The sequence below is a fragment of the Pristiophorus japonicus genome, chromosome 3 (assembly GCF_044704955.1).
Source record: "Pristiophorus japonicus isolate sPriJap1 chromosome 3, sPriJap1.hap1, whole genome shotgun sequence".
NCBI classification, from domain to species: Eukaryota; Metazoa; Chordata; class Chondrichthyes; family Pristiophoridae; genus Pristiophorus; species Pristiophorus japonicus.
Window position 1 is genome coordinate 316,604,040 of NC_091979.1, and position 19,260 is coordinate 316,623,299.

General features: G+C 47.9%; 1 protein-coding gene across 1 annotated transcript; it reads right to left on the reverse strand.

Annotated features, from left to right (window-relative positions):
• Positions 1–216: 216 nt before the first annotated feature.
• LOC139260370 (class I histocompatibility antigen, F10 alpha chain-like) lies at positions 217–11,391 on the reverse strand. Its single transcript, XM_070876915.1, has 2 exons — positions 10,108–11,391; positions 217–481 (listed from the first exon to the last, which is right to left on the reverse strand). The coding sequence occupies exon 1, from the start codon at positions 11,315–11,317 to the stop codon at positions 10,250–10,252; it is 1,068 nt and encodes a 355-aa protein (XP_070733016.1). The 5' UTR covers positions 11,318–11,391; the 3' UTR covers positions 217–481; positions 10,108–10,249.
• Between the last annotated feature and the right edge of the window lie 7,869 nt (positions 11,392–19,260).

Below are 19,260 nucleotides of genomic sequence, written 5' to 3' on the forward strand. Positions count from 1 at the left end.
CCTTTCTTACAATCCGTTCCTTTAAACGGGAGAAGCAACCTCTGACCCCTTTCTCAAATTCAATTCACTGTTCCGGTGTTCCAATTGTGCCCTGCCTGGGCTATCCTCTGTTTCTTGTATCTCTCCTGATCTTACCCCACCTGGGGTTTCCTCTGTGTTGCTTCACATATTCCCTTTTGTTGTGTTCAATTAATCAAATATCAAATACACTATCATCACAAGTTAGATAATTACCAAGCGTGTGAAATAATTTGAACCTAAGAATGTACTGATATATTAGGCCCAATATCCCACCATTCTGAATGTCATACCAATTGCACCACTTAATTGTGCAGCTTATACTGAAGTATCTCATTTACTGTCAGTTTCACTTCGGTATCGGTTTTGAAAGAGGTTCTGTTAGACCCATAAAACATGCTACAGGAGGCACCATCAAAACCCTCATACTGGATTCATACTGGCTTTTCCCACGCTCTGTTACCTACAAAACATAATTATTATAGTTACAATTCAGTCTGACAATCAGTAGCACATCAACTAAGTATATACATGTCCAGCAAACATTGATGCAGGTAATGAAAACAGACATTGTACAGAAAGCTGAAGTTTAACATCTAATCAACAAGTCATGGACTTAAAAGATTCTCCAAATCTCTATTTTTGTCATTAATTAGATCGTTTCTCGATGGAGTATGTGTTAATTGTCTCACTTCCCTGAGCCACATTAACCATTTCACATCTTCTGTTGTCAAGTAACTGAGCATGTCTGAGACCTGTTCGAATGTCTGAAGTAAATGATGACCTCCAGCAGGAGGGTTCGATAACTGATCATTCTTAACTGGTTCTATAAGATAAAACATGCAATATTTATTCTTTCACGGTTTTCAACTGATTGATATGGTACTATTTAGCCCCCTTGGTCCTCCCCTTTTTCCCCAGGGAATTGCAACAGATAAACCGAAGGACTGACCCCGTCAATAATCGGGAATGGGGCCATTCCACCTTGGTTCGAAGCAATGTTGTTGCTTCCCATAGTTTAGTAGCATTACGATATCTCCCACTTGCTGTTCAAAAGGTCGGAACTGCTTATCGAAGTGTTTCTATGCCTGGCTTCTTGACTTCCCTGTCTGTCTGGCTACATTTCAAGCCATTTTTGGTTGGCAGTTCCCTGTACTAAGGGTGTAACTGAAGGGGTTAACAGATGGGCTGGCATTCGCATTAGTCGCCCAGTCATAGCTTGGTAGGGTGAAATACCCGTTGTGCTATGCGGGGTGGATCTAATAACTATCTGGCACATTGACAGCATGCTAGACCATTTGGTGGGGTGATCTGCACCAAATTTGTTTAACATAACTTTCAGAATTCGATTTCCTCTTTCCACCATTCCAGATGATTGTGGACGGTGGGAGATGTGAAGTTTATGCAACATACCCATTGTCCGTTGCAGCTCGGTAAAACTTTGTGCGGTATCAGCCTGAATTGGCACTCCCTGCCTGCAGCTCACCTCACCCAATAATAGGCGAGCTGCTGTCAATACTGTGTTTGTTTTACATGGAAAAGACTCCATCCATTTTGTAAATGTATCAACTACAACCAGACAATACCACAACCCAGAAGGTCCTGTAGGCAAGGGCCTATAAAGTCAATTTGAAGGTGAGACCATGGCCCCTCGTGAGGAGGGGGACTACCCAACAGTGCTCGCTTCATGTGGCACTTGGGTTTTGCTGTAAACAGGGCAGGCAACATTCACTCTATGAGTGACGTCAGTTACACAATTATGATGCCATGCAAATTTGCGTAGTCTCTGAACAGTTGCATCGGCTGAATAGTGTCCTCCCACCGGGTGTCAGTGGAGGAGATCAAACATTTTGGGTGCCATGGATGGGGGAACACAGACAACTGGGAGATCAGATGATAGCCACCGCAAGCAGGGCCCATACATTAACAGGAGGGCAGATTTCCCAGACTGATCTGGAGCCAATTGTGTGTCCACAGCCCATGGAGTGGGCTGAGACAACGGACATCCATCCCGATGCCATGCAATAACAACCGCATAGGGAAGATAACTGGCCTAGAGACCGGGAGATCGATATCCCCACCTTGAATACTCGGGACAGACCTTAAGGGAGGGGTAGGAGCTTGCCAGAGGTCACCATTAACGGTGGCATCTGTAGCAGCATGATCTGCTTGTGAGTTGCTCCGGGTGTGTAAGTTCAAAGATGCTGAGTGAGACTTCTTCTTACCAACATAAACAGGGGCTGATCGTGTTCCGAGCATACAGCGATAAAGGTAACAAAGTGTTAATCGCATAGGCACTATCTGGCCAGGCATTAACAGGTATGTCATAAGTAATTTGGATTGCTGTCACCAGGGCTGCAACTTCAGCACATTGAGCAGAGTGGGGAATGCATTTATACTTAATTTCTCGGTCAGGCATAACTAATTCAAATCCACTAGGGGTTTTCCATTTCTGTGATAGGATGATCCATCAATGTAAACATCCGTGGCATCACCTATTGGAGTAAGAGAGATGGGATGACGGTCGAACTTCAGTGGTGAAAGTGGACATTCATGGCTTCTGCCCTCATAAAATACGAGCTGAGGTAGAGTTGTCTGCTTTGGCGTTAATTCCAAATCTCTCTGAGTTAATAGAAGTGTCCAATGACTGAGTTGAGCAGAGGAGACCAGCGTGCCCCCCGGTTTAAGTAGAAGATTCAAGGGAGTGTGGGGGCTATGAATGATCGGTTTATTTAAACTGATAATAAACAAGAATTGTTTGACTGCCCAAAAAGTGGCCAGCAGATGTCACTCACACACAGTAAAATTCTTCTCCACGCCAGTCAAAATACGAGAGGCCTACACAATTGGCATAAGTTTACTCTGTACCTCTTGACACAAAATGGCACCAAGACTCTGATCGGTGGATCCCATCTCCAGGTGGAAAGGCTGAACTCGGTCAGGCTAATCAGGCATGTGACTTGCATATCGGCAATTTTAAGGAGGGACACCGCTGTTGTATGTTCGATGATCCAGTCACAGGCCACAGTGTCCTCTTCACCCTTTAATAGTTCATATAAGGGTTTGGCCAGCTCTGCAAATCTGGGAATGAACGAGCGCTGATATCCCAGCAGACCCAGAAAGGAGAGAAGTGCTGTTTTGGATACGGGCAATGGTACCTAAAGCATAGCAATCTTATCCTGGTCGGGACTGAGTCCCTTTGGCCCCACAATAACCCCTAAAAATATCACTTCAGGTAGCAACAATTGTGCCTTTTTGGGATTAATGTTCAACCCAGCTTTCGGAAGAAGGTCTAATAACTCTTCCATGAAGAAAGACTGGATCGACTAGGCTTATATTCACTGGAATTTAGAAGAATGAGAGGAGATCTCATAGAAGCATATAAAAGTCTGACGGGATTGGACAGGTTAGATACAGGAAGAATGTTCCCGATGTTGGGGAAGTCCAGAACCAGGGGTCACAGTCTAAGGATAAGGGGTAAGCCATCTAATACCGAGATGAGGAGAAACTTTTTCACCCAGAGAATTGTGAACCTGTGGAATTCTCTACCACAGAAAGTTGTTGAGTCCAGTTCGTTGAATATATTCAAAAGGGAGTTAGATGTGTCCCTTACGACTAAAGGGATCAGGGGGTATGGAGAGAAGGCAGGAGTGGGGTACTGAAGTTACATGATCAGCCATGATCTTATTAAACGGCGGTGCAGGCTCGAAGGGCCGAATGGCCTACTCCTGCACCTATTTTCGATGTTTCTATGTTTCAATATGAGTTTGTTTATCAGATGTTGCAAGCAAAAGGTCATCAACATACTGCAGCAGACAGTCAGGTCTCAAAAAAGGGTTTAAGTACCTGAGCCATCCGTTTGTGGAATATAGTCGGGGCGTTGTGAAAGCCTTGAGGCAAACATGCCCTTCATGTTCCTTTGATCTTCAAAGGTGAAAGCAAACTTGTTCTGATCCCTTCCCTTGACAGGGATACTCCAGAACCTGGTTGAAATATCAAAGGTGGAGACGTAGCAGCGACCCGGGGGAATTTGGGACAGGAGAATGTGGTCTCCCGATCAACAGGGGCACAAGCTGGAGTAACCGAATTAAGCTTGCGATAATCAATTGTTAAACGGCAACTATCGTCTAGTTTCCTAACTGGCCAAGTTGGAGAATTAGTAGTAAAAGTGCCAGTGTGAATAACGACCCAATAGTAGACCCAACATAAGGTTTCCTCTCAGCTGGAATGGCATACTGCTTAACAGGAGGGTGGGAGGGCCCAATAATCTTCTCCTCCCCTGACATTCTACCACAATTGTGTCTGGATTTAGCAAAAACACCTGAAAATTTACACTCAGCAAATCAACCCCGGGGTCTTCAGTCCAGGGAAGGGTGAAGTTCTCGGGTTTTTTAATCGTATATACCAAATGGGCATCCGAACAGGCCTCGGTGGTCCCTCACTAAAGTGCCACCATAAACAATAGTTGAGAACAGCGTGGTGTGTACGTAATGTGTCACTCCCGAGAATTCCTTTCTGGTCATAAGTAGTCAGATAAACGGCAGAGCGAACATTAACGGAATCCCCATTGATAGATAGAACAATAGGAATTAACCCCTGATTAGCCACCCGCGTAGCAGCATTAAAACCAGAAAGATTCAGAGCAAGACCTGAATGGGGCAGGGTCGTGTAAAATAGTCATGGCAGAGCCGGAGTCCATGAGCATGACATGGTGGCGGCCTTCATGATCAATAGTTGGTCTGAAGGGTCTCGCATCCTCCTCATACCAAATGGGAGAGGAGGAGGAGTTGGTCACTGGTGAGGTTGGTGACCGTCACAGTGTTTGGGAAGGGGTGGATAGTTCTGGCCATGTACCCCCACTACGGGAGACAGCTGCCACAGTTTGCCCCCCATTTGATTGTGTTGCATGGTCTCTACCATTGCCGACAAGCACTCCAGTTTCTGTAGCATCTGTCTTGAATCCAGTCTGCTATCGTCCTGACCTGGAGAATGGTAACGCGGCCCAAAATTTGAGCGTCGACGACCTCGACATTCTCGAGAAATGTGACCGGTTTTTTTTACAGTGAAAGCAAGTCACATCGCGTCTGTCCCTCTCATTGGGAGAGCCCTGTGGTGGTTGGGGATCTGGGTTTAGGGGACCCTCCACCGCTGAAACTCGAGCTTGAGGTCGAAGGGACTTGCTCGGTCCAGGCTTGAATACAGACTCCCATCAAGTCCACCCACGGGGTCCGTTTATGAACTGCTATTCCCAGAGCATCTCTTATCCCAGGCAAAAAACCGTTCAGAAACTTCAGTTTGAATTTCTTAGCTTCATTTGCATCTTGATATCATTGGGCCTTTTCGTATTAGCCATATAACCGAGAACGAAAGGAAATAGGGCGCTCATCTGGTGAGCGCATCCCATCAGCTGGTTAAAGTCAATTGAATCCATACCCAGTCGGACGGACACTGCCTCCAACACATACCACCAATCTCTGTCTGAATCATACACATCCTGGGGGAGCACATCCCAAAGGTCCTCGGAGACACATCACAACAAAACCTGTTTTAAATCTGCCGTCTCTAATTCAGGATGGCTACGGCGGAACCTGCCCCAGTTACGGGTCAGGGTGATCGGATTCATCCCCAAGATGACGGGTCCCATCGATTCTACGAGTGCCTTTAATTCATCCGGTTTCAGACTTCTGCTAGTAGTGGTGACGCTTTCTCTCGGGGGTTGGTCATATGTCCCGGAGACCTCAGAATTAGTGTCAAACTCATCTTCATTATCTGCCTGGGCTGTTGTAATAGTGGTAGTGATCAGATTAACCTTCTTTGTCTCTGCCGGGGTGTTCCCTCCTGGATAAGGGGGAGGGGGCGTGAGGGTCGGGGGCTGTCCTGACAATAAGAATCTTTGTGGGATTATTTCTGTTTAGTCAGGCCTTCCGGGTTAACATTGGGGTCTCCCAGTTTAGAGCGAGTGATGGCTGCCACAACAGCTGATTGCTTTCCCAGTTTCCCCTGCAATTCTAGTATTTTTAATTCACACTGGGAGTGACCAATGCCCACCGGAGGGGGGCTTACAAGATACTCTCTGAGAACTCCTCTTGAGTTCCTCAGTTGTGAGGACAAGAGTTTAACCTTGGATTTTAAAGACTGGTTTTGCTCAAAGGCCTGCTGATGACGTTGTGAAGCCAGTCGGGCTTCCTCTCCTCATGTCGAAGGAAAGAACAGACATTAGCATATCGATCCTGCCAGTCCTGTCATTTTTTTTCAAGTGAAGTATTTTGTTCTAAGCGCTCGAGTTCTTTCGAGCGGACGGCACACAAGTGGGCCATATTGGGCTGTATATGACTAGCTTCTTTAAGCTTAATCTTCTTCTCATTCACTTGGGACGCTATCCCATCCCAGTGCTTGGAGTAACTACACCCCTCCTCTTGGACCACTCTAATAACCTCTTTGGCCCTCTGGACCCCGAATTTCTCGGAGAGACTGCTCATGATTTTATGTCTACAATGAGCATCCGTGATTTGTTTTTTGGTTTCCGTGACGAAGCACACCCCCATACGGGGTTTCCTACCCAGTCGTTCCACCTGATACCCTTTATGACATTTTAGAGCAAGTCTGTCTCCAACTCGTTTCTCCACAATAACCTTTTTACAGTCCTGCCCCCGAAGCCAATTGGTTGGAAATAGCCAAGTTTAAGGCTATCTCTGGTCCCTTTAATAATCAGGATCAACGGTAAAACCAATCTGGTGGATACATTATATTTAATCAGAGTTTAAGACAGAATATAACATATTAGTTATAGAGCAAAAACATACAACCGTAACAGGTAGTTGATACCGATTCCGATCGGACAAAAGGCTGATACAAGTGAGCAGTACTCTGGCTTGCAGTCTCTTTCTCTCGTCTAGATCTTCCTTCGGTAAAGCATGGGATCTTTCTCGAAAAGTGTTCAATCAGCTAAATTTCTGTTTCGCCCTTCCCTCACACCATCTATACCATCATTCTTCAGGAAGCTACTTTTATTCTATTTTTAGGAGTGGGCCTGACCCTGGATATTGACAAGACCGTTTGACCTTTCGAGGTGCCCCTAAAAACTTACTATCCAATAAGCTTTCTAGTTCTTTGTCTCAATTCTTGTTTCAACAACCCGCCTTAAAGATGTCTTACAATTTTGGTCACATTTCACTATTTATATCTTATCGAAGTAGCTTTTCTGTGGAATTCCTTTGATACCTCTCTGTCTCTATTCTCCCAGGAACAATCACTACACAGCCTTATTCCTCTACTCTTTGAACTATGAAGCTGATGTGGAGTATTACAAAGATGCTCAACACAAGTCTGTTTTGGAGAAAAGATTTGTTTATTAAGTACTCGATCGAGAGAAAGACAGCTTCTGCACGAGTTCAGTAACTCGGTGATCCAAACTAGCTGTTCTCCTCGAACAAGCGTCAGGTTACTATTTTTATAGTAACAGTCAAAATACATACAAAATTATGAAGTTCCGTGTGGAAGCTTTCCATTTGTTGTTTCCCTGCCACATCACAAAGTTTCGCCTAACTTTATGATTGCAAATATTAATTAGTTAATACAATTATATTGACAGCAAGCTTCGTTACCTCCCCTGTGCGCCTTTTATCTGATAAGTTACGTGCTACATCATTCTCAGGTCTGCACCTCTTGGCTGATCTGCTCTCAACCAGTTGAGATTTTTCTCAATCCGCCTTTGTTTCCCGTAATCATTTATCACCTCATGTGACCTAACCTTGGCCCAACTGTCTGGGTTATACTGTGATAAGGTGATTTATCTTCCGAAGAGTTGGAGTTTTAACATTTTCCCTGTGTTTCGGAGCACGTATTTCTTTTGTTTCTGACAGCCTTTGTTTTTGGTTGTTAACGTTACTTAATTAGGTCCCCTTTGATTAATTAGGTTCCCTCTACTTCATTTTTTTTCTACAGAAGCAAAACCAGAAAACTGCTCACCCCAGAGTGTTACCTCTTTTACGACATAGCAACATGTTTACCGTAACTCTACAAACTTCCTTTCATTATCTACGCCAGCAGTTTTGTTCAGGTAACTTTAAACCCTACCCGTTGCATTATACATAAAATACATCAACAAGTATTTAAATTGCCTAGCATCAGGGAGATTGTAAATAGTACAAAAAACTATACCCTCCATTTCTAAGCATTTCTCTGATTCGAATAGATATTCCGTCTGCAGTTCAAAACAACGATTTAAACATAATATTCTTATCCGTTTTACACATTCGTGACAGTTTTATACATTTTTAGGAATCCCTGATTTCGAAAAAGTGCTGACAATCAGATGCCCCTCACAACCAACAGTAATACAATAACTCATTGATAGTCTATATGTTACAAGCAGTAATAGGTGTAATGTCTCTCTATCCTACGTGTAACTAGCAGTAATACTTTAACCCACTGATACTCACCCTGAAACCATACCCAGAATCCCCCTGCACTGCACCAGGTGAGGTCAGGCTCCCCAGTTGAAGCCACATTTAACAGGCCCCATCTCTCTCTCTATCTCCTTGGAATCTGATTTGGTCTCCGGTTCCGTGTGAAGGTGACAATTCTGAACTGGGAACCTCAGTCTGAGCTGATCTGTATTTGGACTTCACACGTCAAACCCGGCCGGCACAGACCCACCTGAACCAATCCGAGAGATTGCGCAAAGGGCAGTGAGCTCAGTGTTTGGGGCACTTCTCACAGGGAACATTGTCCTAAACTCAGCTCAGCACCAACATTTCTAAACCATTCCATGTGTTCGGTCTCAATAAAGGAGGGTTTTCATAGAATTATAGAAATGACTACACAGGAGGAGACCATTCGGCCTCGGAGCTCGCACTCTCTTCTGTAATCCCATTCCCCCCAGATCTTATAACATTCTTCCTTTTCAAATATTTATCACGTTCCCTTTAGGTTTTAGAATCCTTGGTTTCTGTTCCATAGTTCCCCATTCGCCCACCACTGGAAATAATCTTTCACTATTTACCCACAGTAAGGTCCCCAGGTTTCACTCACCCCTTTACTGGCTGCTCCTCTCTCAGTGTCACTCCCACTCACCACGTTGCTGCTGCTCCCGGCTCTGGGGGAAATACTGGAACCCACACCCACCCCATTCCCCAGTCTCCCTCTCCCCGAGCCCCCATTCCCCAGTCTCTCTCTCCCCGAGCCCCCATTCCCCAGTCTCTATCTCCCCGAGCCCCCATTCCCAAGTCTCCCAGTCCCCAATCCCCCATTCCCCAGTCTCCCTCTCCCAGAGCCCCCATTCCCCAGTCTCCCTCTCTCCCCGAGCCCCCATTCCCCAGTCTCTCTCTCCACGAGGCCCCATTCCCAAGTCTCCCTCTCCCCAAGCCCTCATTCCCCAGTCTCCCGCTCCCCGAGCCCCCATTCCCCAGTCTCTCTCTCCCCGAGGCCCCATTCCCAAGTCTCCCTCTCCCCAAGCCCTCATTCCCCAGTCTCTCTCTCCCCGAGCCCCCATTCCCAAGTCTCCCAGTCCCCAAGCCCCCATTCGCCAGTCTCCCGCTCCCTGAGCCCCCATTCCCCAGTCACCGTCTCCCTGAACCCCCATTCCCCAGTCTCCCTCTCCCCAAGCTCCCATTCCTCAGTCTCCCACTCTCCCCAAGCCCCCATTCCCCAGTCTCCCTCGCCCGGAGCCCCCATTCCCAGTCTCCCTCTTCCCAAGCCCCCATTCCCCAGTCTCTCCCTCTCTCCCCGAGCCCCCATTCCCCAGTCTCCCTCTCCCCCACCCCCCATTCCCCAGTCTCCCTCTCCACGAGCCCCCATTCCCCAGTCTCCCTCTCCCTGAGCCCCCATTCCCCAGTCTCTCTCTCCCCAAGCCCCCATTCCCAGTCTCCCTCTCTCCCCCAGCCCCCATTCCCAGTCTCCCTCTCCTCCGGCCACCATACATAGAATCATAGAATGGTTGCAGCACGGAAGACGACCATTTGGCCATCCAGCCCGTGCCGAATTAGACATATCTCATTTACATTAAACACCAAAAGACCCAACTGGAGATTTCTATCCAATCACCAAAAAGAAAATATCCCCAAACCCACTCAATGATAGATACGTTACCGATTACTATTAACACTGGCAGCAGCCAGTGACAATCAAACGAAATGAAGATGCAGAATCGTGGATTGCTTCTGAATGAACCCTCCTTGCGACACAGCAAGTCCAGATTCTAGTCCCAGTGAACTTCACTTCGGGACCAGCCTCAGGCTTGGGCTGGTGAGTTTGGGGATAATTCTCCTCGTTCAGCAGGGTTCGCTGGGCTGTAACCAGATGTCTCCTCTCCTCCTCTCCTCTTCCACACAACCGCACCGATCACAAGAGCAATCAGGGCGACGGCAGCAATCACAATTCCAACAATCAAACCCCTATTTGTTCCCTCTGGCGATCCTGGAGTCACTCGGAACGTCCCGTCCCAGTCTCGGGTCTTCCCTCCTGCTTGGCCGCTCTGCTCATACTGACAGGAATAGGTGGCTCCATCCGCGGGCTCGATCTGAGCCCATGTCGTGAGCTGGTAGGTGCCATCGTGGTTGGGCAGGATGCCCGTGGATTCCGTGTCCCTGATTGGCTCGCCATTTCTCAGGAGGGTCACTTGGATTTCGCGAGGGTAAAAACCTGTGAGGAGACAGGAGAGTTGGGGGGCTTTAATATTCGACGCCTTGTCCACAGAAGGAAACACTTGAGGAGCAACAGCTCCCAGTTCTCTCTCTCCAGCCTTCAGGTATTTCTTCAGCCACTCGATGCACTCCTGCTCCAGGTAACTTTTGTCCTGCTGCATTTCGGCCCTGTCCTGGTCCCACTTGTTCTTGGTGATCTCTCCCCACGGTACCGGGGTGACCCACACCAGGCGATCCTTGTCGAAGCTGATCAGGTCCTTCCCGTCCCAGCCGTACTGCCAGAAGCCGCTGGTGGTGCCGCCATCCCGCAGCTCACAGCCGCACAACCTCTGCAGCGTGTGGATCCCGCCGGTCTGGTTGGTGCGGGTTAAGACGGTCTGAATGTTGCCTTTCATCACCTGCTCCTTGCCCCGCAGGATCTGTGTGTAGCGCTCCCAGTACTCGGCGCCCTCGCTCTCCCTGATCCACCGCTGCCGCGGGGTGTACTGGCGGCTCACACTGTCATAGTAAATAAACTGCTGGTCATCCACATAACCCACATCGGTGAACTCAGCAATGCCCGGGAGCGGAGTGATAGCCGTGTGCATGTACCGTAGGGAGTGAGAGCCTGCACACACCTCTCCACACAGAAGGGCCAGCACGGTCAGTCCAAACATTGTTACTTCCCTCGACAGGCTGGAATGAGCGGTTTGCAGGCAATCCTTTTCCGAGAGACCGTCCGTGAGCTGCGCCCAATTCAGACCGTGTGATTCCTGTGCCCTGTGCCGATACTGTGTCTCTGGGACTGTCTCTCTGTGCCCTGTGCTGATACTGTGTCTCTGGGACTGTCTCTCTGTGCCCAGTGCTGATACTGTGTCTCTGGGACTGTCTCTCTGTGCCCAGTGCTGATACTGTGTCTCTGGGACTGTCTCTCTGTGCCCAGTGCTGATACTGTGTCTCTGGGACTGTCTCTCTGTGCCCAGTGCTGATACTGTGTCCCTGGGACTGTCTCTCTGTGCCCTGTGCTGATACTGTGTCTCTGGGACTGTCTCTCTGTGCCCTGTGCTGATACTGTGTCCCTGGGACTGTCTCTCTGTGCCCAGTGCTGATACTGTGTCCCTGGGACTGTCTCTCTGTGCCCTGTGCTGATACTGTGTCTCTGGGACTGTCTCTCTGTGCCCTGTGCTGATACTGTGTCCCTGGGACTGTTTCTCTGTGCCCTGTGCCGATACTGTGTCTCTGGGACTGTCTCTCTGTGCCCAGTGCTGATACTGTGTCTCTGGGACTGTCTCTGTGCCCTGTGCTGATACTGTGTCTCTGGGACTGTCTCTGTGCCCTGTGCTGATACTGTGTCTCTGAGACTGTCTCTCGGTGCCCTGTGCTGATACTGTGTCTCTGGGACTGTCTCTCTGTGCCCAGTGCTGATACTGTGTCCCTGGGACTGTCTCTCTGTGCCCTGTGCTGATACTGTGTCTCTGGGACTGTCTCTGTGTGCCCTGTGCTGATACTGTGTCTCTGGGACTGTCTCTCTGTGCCCTGTGCTGATACTGTGTCTCTGGGACTGTCTCTCTGTGCCCTGTGCTGATACTGTGTCTCTGGGACTGTCTCTCTGTGCCCTATGCTGATACTGTGTCTCCGGGACTGTCTTGGTGCCCTGTGCTGATACTGTGTCTCTGGGACTGTCTCTGTGCCCTGTGCTGATACTGTGTCTCTGGGACTGTCTCTCTGTGCCCTGTGCTGATACTGTGTCTCTGGGACTGTCTCGGTGCCCTGTGCTGATACTGTGTCTCTGGGACTGTCTCTGTGCCCTGTGCTGATACTGTGTCTCTGGGACTGTCTCTCTGTGCCCTGTGCTGATACTGTGTCTCTGGGACTGTCTCGGTGCCCTGTGCTGATACTGTGTCTCTGGGACTGTCTCTGTGCCCTGTGCTGTCTGTTCTTGCGCTTTGCCCAGTGCAGAGTGTTTTACACTCAGACTCCTCCGGTTCGATTGGTTCGAGGGTATATTTGTCTCCAATTACAATAAAAACAGGCTGTGAGTCAATAGGCTCCGGGTAGAAAAGACACGGGGAGAGTTTGTGTTGGTGCCGAAATAAACTTTCCAAACATTGAACTATCCAATCAGACAAATACTGCGAGCTGCATCATCAGTTGCCGGGTAGGTTAAAGATAATCCCCGCCTCTCCCGGTCCCGAGTTCTCCCACCACCATCCAAACCCAACTTCCCGACTCCCAACCCCCCGAAAGCTCTGCCCACCCCCGGCAGCTCGATCTCCTGAGGGGTTCAAGGGATCTGCTGCGAGGGGGCTGAAGGGATCTGCTGGGAGGGGGCTGAATGGATCTGTTCGGAGGGGGCTGAAGGGATCTGCTGGGAGGGGGCTGAAGGGATCGGCTGGGAGGGGGCTGAAGGGATCTGCTGGGAGGGGGCTGAAGGGAGTTGCTGTGGTGTGTGAGAGAAGGCCAGGGCTGGAGAGGCCCAGTGACCTTGTCTGGAGCCCAGGGATCAGTCCAGCTCTTCCAGGCCCCCACAGAATAAATTACACTCAACCTGGCCTCTTCTACCTCCCGCCTGGCCTCACCATGATCCCCCCTGACCCATTCCCCAGTCTCTCTCTCCCGAGCCCCCATTCCCCCTCTCCCCGAGCCCCCATTCCCCAGTCTCCATCTCCCCGAGGCCCCATTCCCCAGTCTTCCTCTCCCCGAGCCCCCATTCCCCAATCTCTTTCTCCCTGAGCCCCCATTCCCCAGTCTCCCTCTCCCCGAGCTCCCATTCCCCAGTCTCCCTCTCCCTGAGCCCCCATTCCCCAGTTTCCCTCTCCCCAAGCCTTCATTCCCCAGTCTCCCTCTCCCCGAGCCCCCATTCCCCAGTTTCCCTCTCCCCAAGCCCCCATTTCCCAGTCTCCCTCTCCCCGAGCCCCCATTCCCCAGTCTCCCTCTCCCCGAGCTCCCATTCCCCAGTCTCCCTCTCCCCAAGCCTCCATTCCCCATTCTCACTCTCCCCAAGCCCCCATTCCCCAGTCTCCCTCTCCCCGAGCCCCCATTCCCCAGTCTCCCTCTCCCCGAGCCCCCATTCCCCAGTCTCCCTCTCCCCGAGCCCCCATTCCCCAGTCTCCCATTCCCCGAGCCCTCTTTCCCCAGTGTTAAGGGATGATCTAATTGAGATGTTTGATATGATTAAAGGATTTGACCGGGTCGATCGAGAGAAACGATTTCCTCTGGTGGGGGAGGCCAGAACAAGGGGGCATGAAATAGAAATTTGAGCTCAGCCATTCAGGGGTGATGTCAGACAGCACCTCTTCACACAAAGGGTAGTGGAAATCTGGAACTCTCTCCCCCAATAAGCTGTCGAGGTTAGGCCAATTAAAAATGTCAAAACTGAGATGATAGAATTTTGTTAGACAAGGGTATTAAGGGTTAGAGAACCAGGGTGGGTAGATGGAGTTGTGATACAGTTCAGTCATGATAAATTAAATGGTGGAACATGTTCCTATGTTCCTACCTATGATCATACTAATGGATGATCGTGGATTTCTGCTGGCACTCATGAGCCAATTGTTCATTTGTTGTTGCCTCCAGGACCATTACGGGATTCCAATGGGTTTCCCCCGAACTGAGGGATGCCAGGCAGTGAGGCTGCAGGGAGGTGTTCCGGGCCCATGTGCACTGACCTGCTCATCTGTTCTGCTATTCTGACTTTACCAGCATTGCTATGTTGATTATATATGAGCTAAAAATGTAAGTTAGATACACATAAGATGGGCTTTGATTATTTTGTTCTCTTACAGCAACACACTGAATGATTGCTTGAAAGCAAAACTTGGCCGCTTCAATGTCACTTCACGTGGGGCCCACAGAGAGACAGCATTGACTTGGACGACATGAAGTATAGATTACAAGATTTAATACAGGCTCGTGTGAAATATCAGGCCAGGTCTGACAACCACCTCGCATTTGTAAACTGTCAGCAAGGCAATTCAAAGGGGCAATTCAAAACTTAAAGGAAGCTGAAAAGATTCTGAGGGAGAACCATGAACATGAATTTGAAAGAAGAAGCATCATCACCTATGGAAACTATGCCTGGGTATATTATCACATGGGCCAACTGACAGAGGCCCAGTCCTACCTCGACAAGCTGGAGATGATCTGTAAATAATTTACTGATGGCTCTCAGTATACAGCACTGATACCTGAAGTATACGGGGAGAAGGGTTGGTCACTGTTGAATTCTCCTTGTCAATACTATGAAGAGGCAAAGGAATGTTTTGAGAAGACTCTGGAGGAAGATCCTGATGACACTGAATGGAACGTTGGCTATGCGACTGTTTTGTTCCGTCTGGAAGGGTTTTCTGGTACCCCAGAGAGTGGTGACTGCAGCCAATCAGTGAAGCAGTTGTGACGTGTGCTGGAACTTGATCCAGATGACTCTGTAGCCATGTTGGCTCTAAAACTACAAGAGTTCAATCAAAAGGTGGAAGAACACGAATTAGTTGAACAAGCATTGCAGAAGTCCCCTGATCTTCCATATGTAACTCGTTATGCAGCAAAATTTTACAGAAGAGAAGGAGATGTGGAAAAAGCTGTGGAGCTGTTGAAGAAAGCATTAAAAATTACTCCAAACTCTACCTTCATACACCACCAAATAGGTCAGTGTTGCAGAAAAAAAATATTTCAACTGATCAAATATCCAGGCAGCAAAGCCCCTCGCAATCCTGCTTTTCAACAGAAAGCTGAGTTGATCAATCAATGCAAGTACTATTTTGAAAAGGCATTTGAGCAGAAGCCATCATTTATTTTTGCACAATTGCAAATCTACAACGCAGAAGGAGGCCATTTCGGCCCATCGTGTCCACACCGGCCGACAAAGAAACATACGGCCCTCAGTCAGCAGCCCTGAAAGTTACATATAAACGTATGAACAATGAACAATGGCAGAAAGGTAAAGAGCACCCAGCCCAACCAGTCTGCCCCACACAACTGCGACACCCCTTGCACCGAAACATTCTACACTCCTCCCCAACCGGAGCCATGTGATCTCCTGGGAAAGGCAAAAAACAGATAAAAACCCAGGTCAATTGGGGAAAAAATATCTCGGAACATTCCTCTCCAACCCATCCAGGTAATCGAAACTCGTCCAGGAGATCACCCTGGATATATTCGATTTGCTGCAGTACTTACCATCATAGCTGTGCCTGCCAACAACAGGTTATCCAGTCTAATCCCACTTACCAGCTTTAGGTCCATGTAACCCTGCAGATTATGGCACTTCAAGTGTCCATCCAAGCACCTTTTAAATGTGTTGAGGGTTTCTACATCCACCACCCTTCCAGGCCCTAAGTTCCAGACCCCCACAACCCTCTGCTTGAAAAAGCCACCCCTCAAATCCCCTCTGAACCTTCCACCAACCACCTTAAAACTATGCCCCCTCATAATTGAACCCACCACCAAGGGAAATAGGTCCTTGCTATCCACTATATCCAGACCCCTCAAAATTTTGGACACCTCAATGAGGTCTCCTCTCAACATCCTCTGTTCCAATGAGAACAAACACAGCCTATCCAATGATGTGGTATATTTGGACTTTCAGAAGGCTTTCGACAAGGTCCCACACAAGAGATTAATGTGCAAAGTTAAAGCACATGGGATTGGGGGTAGTGTGCTGACGTGGATTGAGAACTGGTTGTCAGACAGGAAGCAAAGAGTAGGAGTAAATGGGTACTTTTCAGAATGGCAGGCAGTGACTAGTGGGGTACCACAAGGTTCTGTGCTGGGGCCCCAGCTGTTTACATTGTACATTAATGATTTAGATGAGGGGATTAAATGTAGTATCTCCAAATTTGCGGATGACACTAAGTTGGGTGGCAGTGTGAGCTGCGAGGAGGATGCTATGAGGCTGCAGAGTGACTTGGATAGGTTAGGTGAGTGGGCAAATGAATGGCAGATGAAGTATAATGTGGATAAATGTGAGGTTATCCACTTTGGTGGTAAAAACAGAGAGACAGACTATTATCTGAATGGTGACAGATTAGTAAAAGGGAAGGTGCAACGAGACCTGGGTGTCATGGTACATCAGTCATTGAAGGTTGGCATGCAGGTACAGCAGGCGGTTAAGAAAGCAAATGGCATGTTGGCCTTCATAGCGAGGGGATTTGAGTACAGGGGCTGGGAGGTGTTGCTACAGTTGTACAGGGCCTTGGTGAGGCCACACCTGGAGTATTGTGTACAGTTTTGGTCTCCTAACTTGAGGAAGGACATTCTTGCTATTGAGAGAGTGCAGCGAAGATTCACCAGACTGATTCCCGGGATGGTGGGACTGACCTATCAAGAAAGACTGGATCAACTGGGCTTGTATTCACTGGAGTTCAGAAGAATGAGAGGGGACCTCATAGAAACGTTTAAAATTCTGACGGGTTTAGACAGGTTAGATGCAGGAAGAATGTTCCCAATGTTGGGGAAGTCACAGTCTAAGGATAAGGGGTAAGCCATTTAGGACCGAGATGAGGAGAAACTTCTTCACCCAGAGAGTGGTGAACCTGTGGAATTCTCTACCACAGAAAGTAGTTGAGGCCAATTCACTAAATATATTCAAAAGGGAGTTAGATGAAGTCCTTACTACTCGGGGGATCAAGGGGTATGGCGAGAAAGCAGGAAGGGGGTACTGAAGTTTCATGTTCAGCCATGAACTGATTGAATGATGGTGCAGGCGAGAAGGGCTGAATGGCCTGATCCTGCATCTATTTTCTATGTTTCTATGTTTCTATCCTCATAGCTAAGTTTCTCCATTCCAGGCAGCATCCTAGCAAATGTCCTCTGCACCCTCTCTATTGCAATCACGTCCTTTCTATAATATGGCGACCAGAACTGCACGCAGTACTCCAGCTGTGGCCTAACCAAAGTATTATACATTTTAAGCATAACCTCCCTGCTCTTGTATTATGTGCCTCAGCCAAGAAAGGCAACCATTCCGTATGCCTTCTTCACCACCTTATCCACCTGGCCTGCTACTTTCAGGGATCTGTGGACAAGCACTCCAAGATCCCTTTATTCATCTACACTTTTACCGGTTAATGTGTATACCCTTTCCTTATTAGCCCTCTCAAAGTGCATTACCTCATACTTATCCAAATTAAATTCCATTTGCCACTGCTCTGCCCACCTGACCATTAGATTGATATCCTCCTGCAGTCCATGACTTTCTGCTTCATTAACGACCACACAGCCAATTTTGGTGTCACCTGCAAACTTCTTAATCATACTCCCGATAATCAAATCTAGATCATTGATGTATACCACAAAAAGCAAGGAACCCAGTACTGAGCCCTGCGGACCCCACTGGAAACATCCTTCCAGTCACAAAAACATCCATTTACCATTACCCTTTGCTTCTTACCGCTGAACCAATTTTGGATCCAACTAGCATGTTGGCATGGATAGAGGATTGGCTGACGAACAAAAACAGAGAGTCGGGATAAATGGGTCATTTTCTGGTTGGCAAACAGTGACGAGTGGGGTGCCGCAGGGATCGTTGCTGCGGCCTCAAGTATTTACAATCTATATTAATGACTTGGATGAAGGGACCGAGTGTAATGTAGCCAAGTTTGCTGATGATACAAAGATGGGTGGGAAAGCAAATAGTGAGGAGGACACAAAAAATCTGCAAAGGGATATAGACAGGCTAAGTGAGTGGGCAAACATTTGGCAGATATAGTATAATGTGGGAAAATGTGAGGTTATCCACTTTGGCAGAAAAAATAGAAAAGCAAATTATAATTTAAATGAAAAAAAATTGCAAAGTGCTGCTGTACAGAGGGAACTGGGGGTCCTTGTGCATGAAACACACAAAGTTAGTATGCAAGTAATCAGGAAGGCAAATGGAATGTTGGCCTTTATTGCAAGGGGGATAGAGTATAAAAGCAGCAAAGTCCTGCTACAACTGTACAGGATATTGGTGAGGCCAACCTATCGAGTACTGCGTACAATTTTGGCTTCCATATTTAAGAAAGGATATACTTGCATTGGAGGCTGTTCAGAGAAGGTTCACTTGGTTGATTCCGCAGTTGAGGGGGTTGACTTATGGAGGTAGGTTGAGTAAGTTGGGCCAATACTCATTGGAGTTCAGAAGAATGAGAGGTATCTTATCGAAAAATAAGATAATGAGGGGGCTTGACAAGGTGGATGCAGAAAGGATATTTCCACTCATCGGGGAAACTAAAACTAGGGCACATAGTCTCAGAATAAGGGGCCACCCATTTAAAACTGAGTTGAGGAGGAATTTCTTCTCTCAGAGGGTTGTAAATCTATGGAATTCTCTGCCCCAGAGCACTGTGGAGGCTGGGTCATTGAATATATTTAAGGAGGAGATATACAGATTTTTGAGCGATAAGGGAACAAGGAGTTATGGGGAGCGGTCAGGGATGTGGAGCTGAGTCCATTATCAGATCAGCCTTAATATTAAATGGCGGAGCAGGTTCATGGGGCCAGGTGGCCTACTCCTGCTCCTATTTCTTATGTTCTTATGTTATTATGTCCTGATAAACAGCAGGCAGTGTCTTTGCAGATTGGGTTATTTGAACTGCACTAGAAAGGATCTGAATCAAATGCAATCACCAATTTTCTGGAAGGA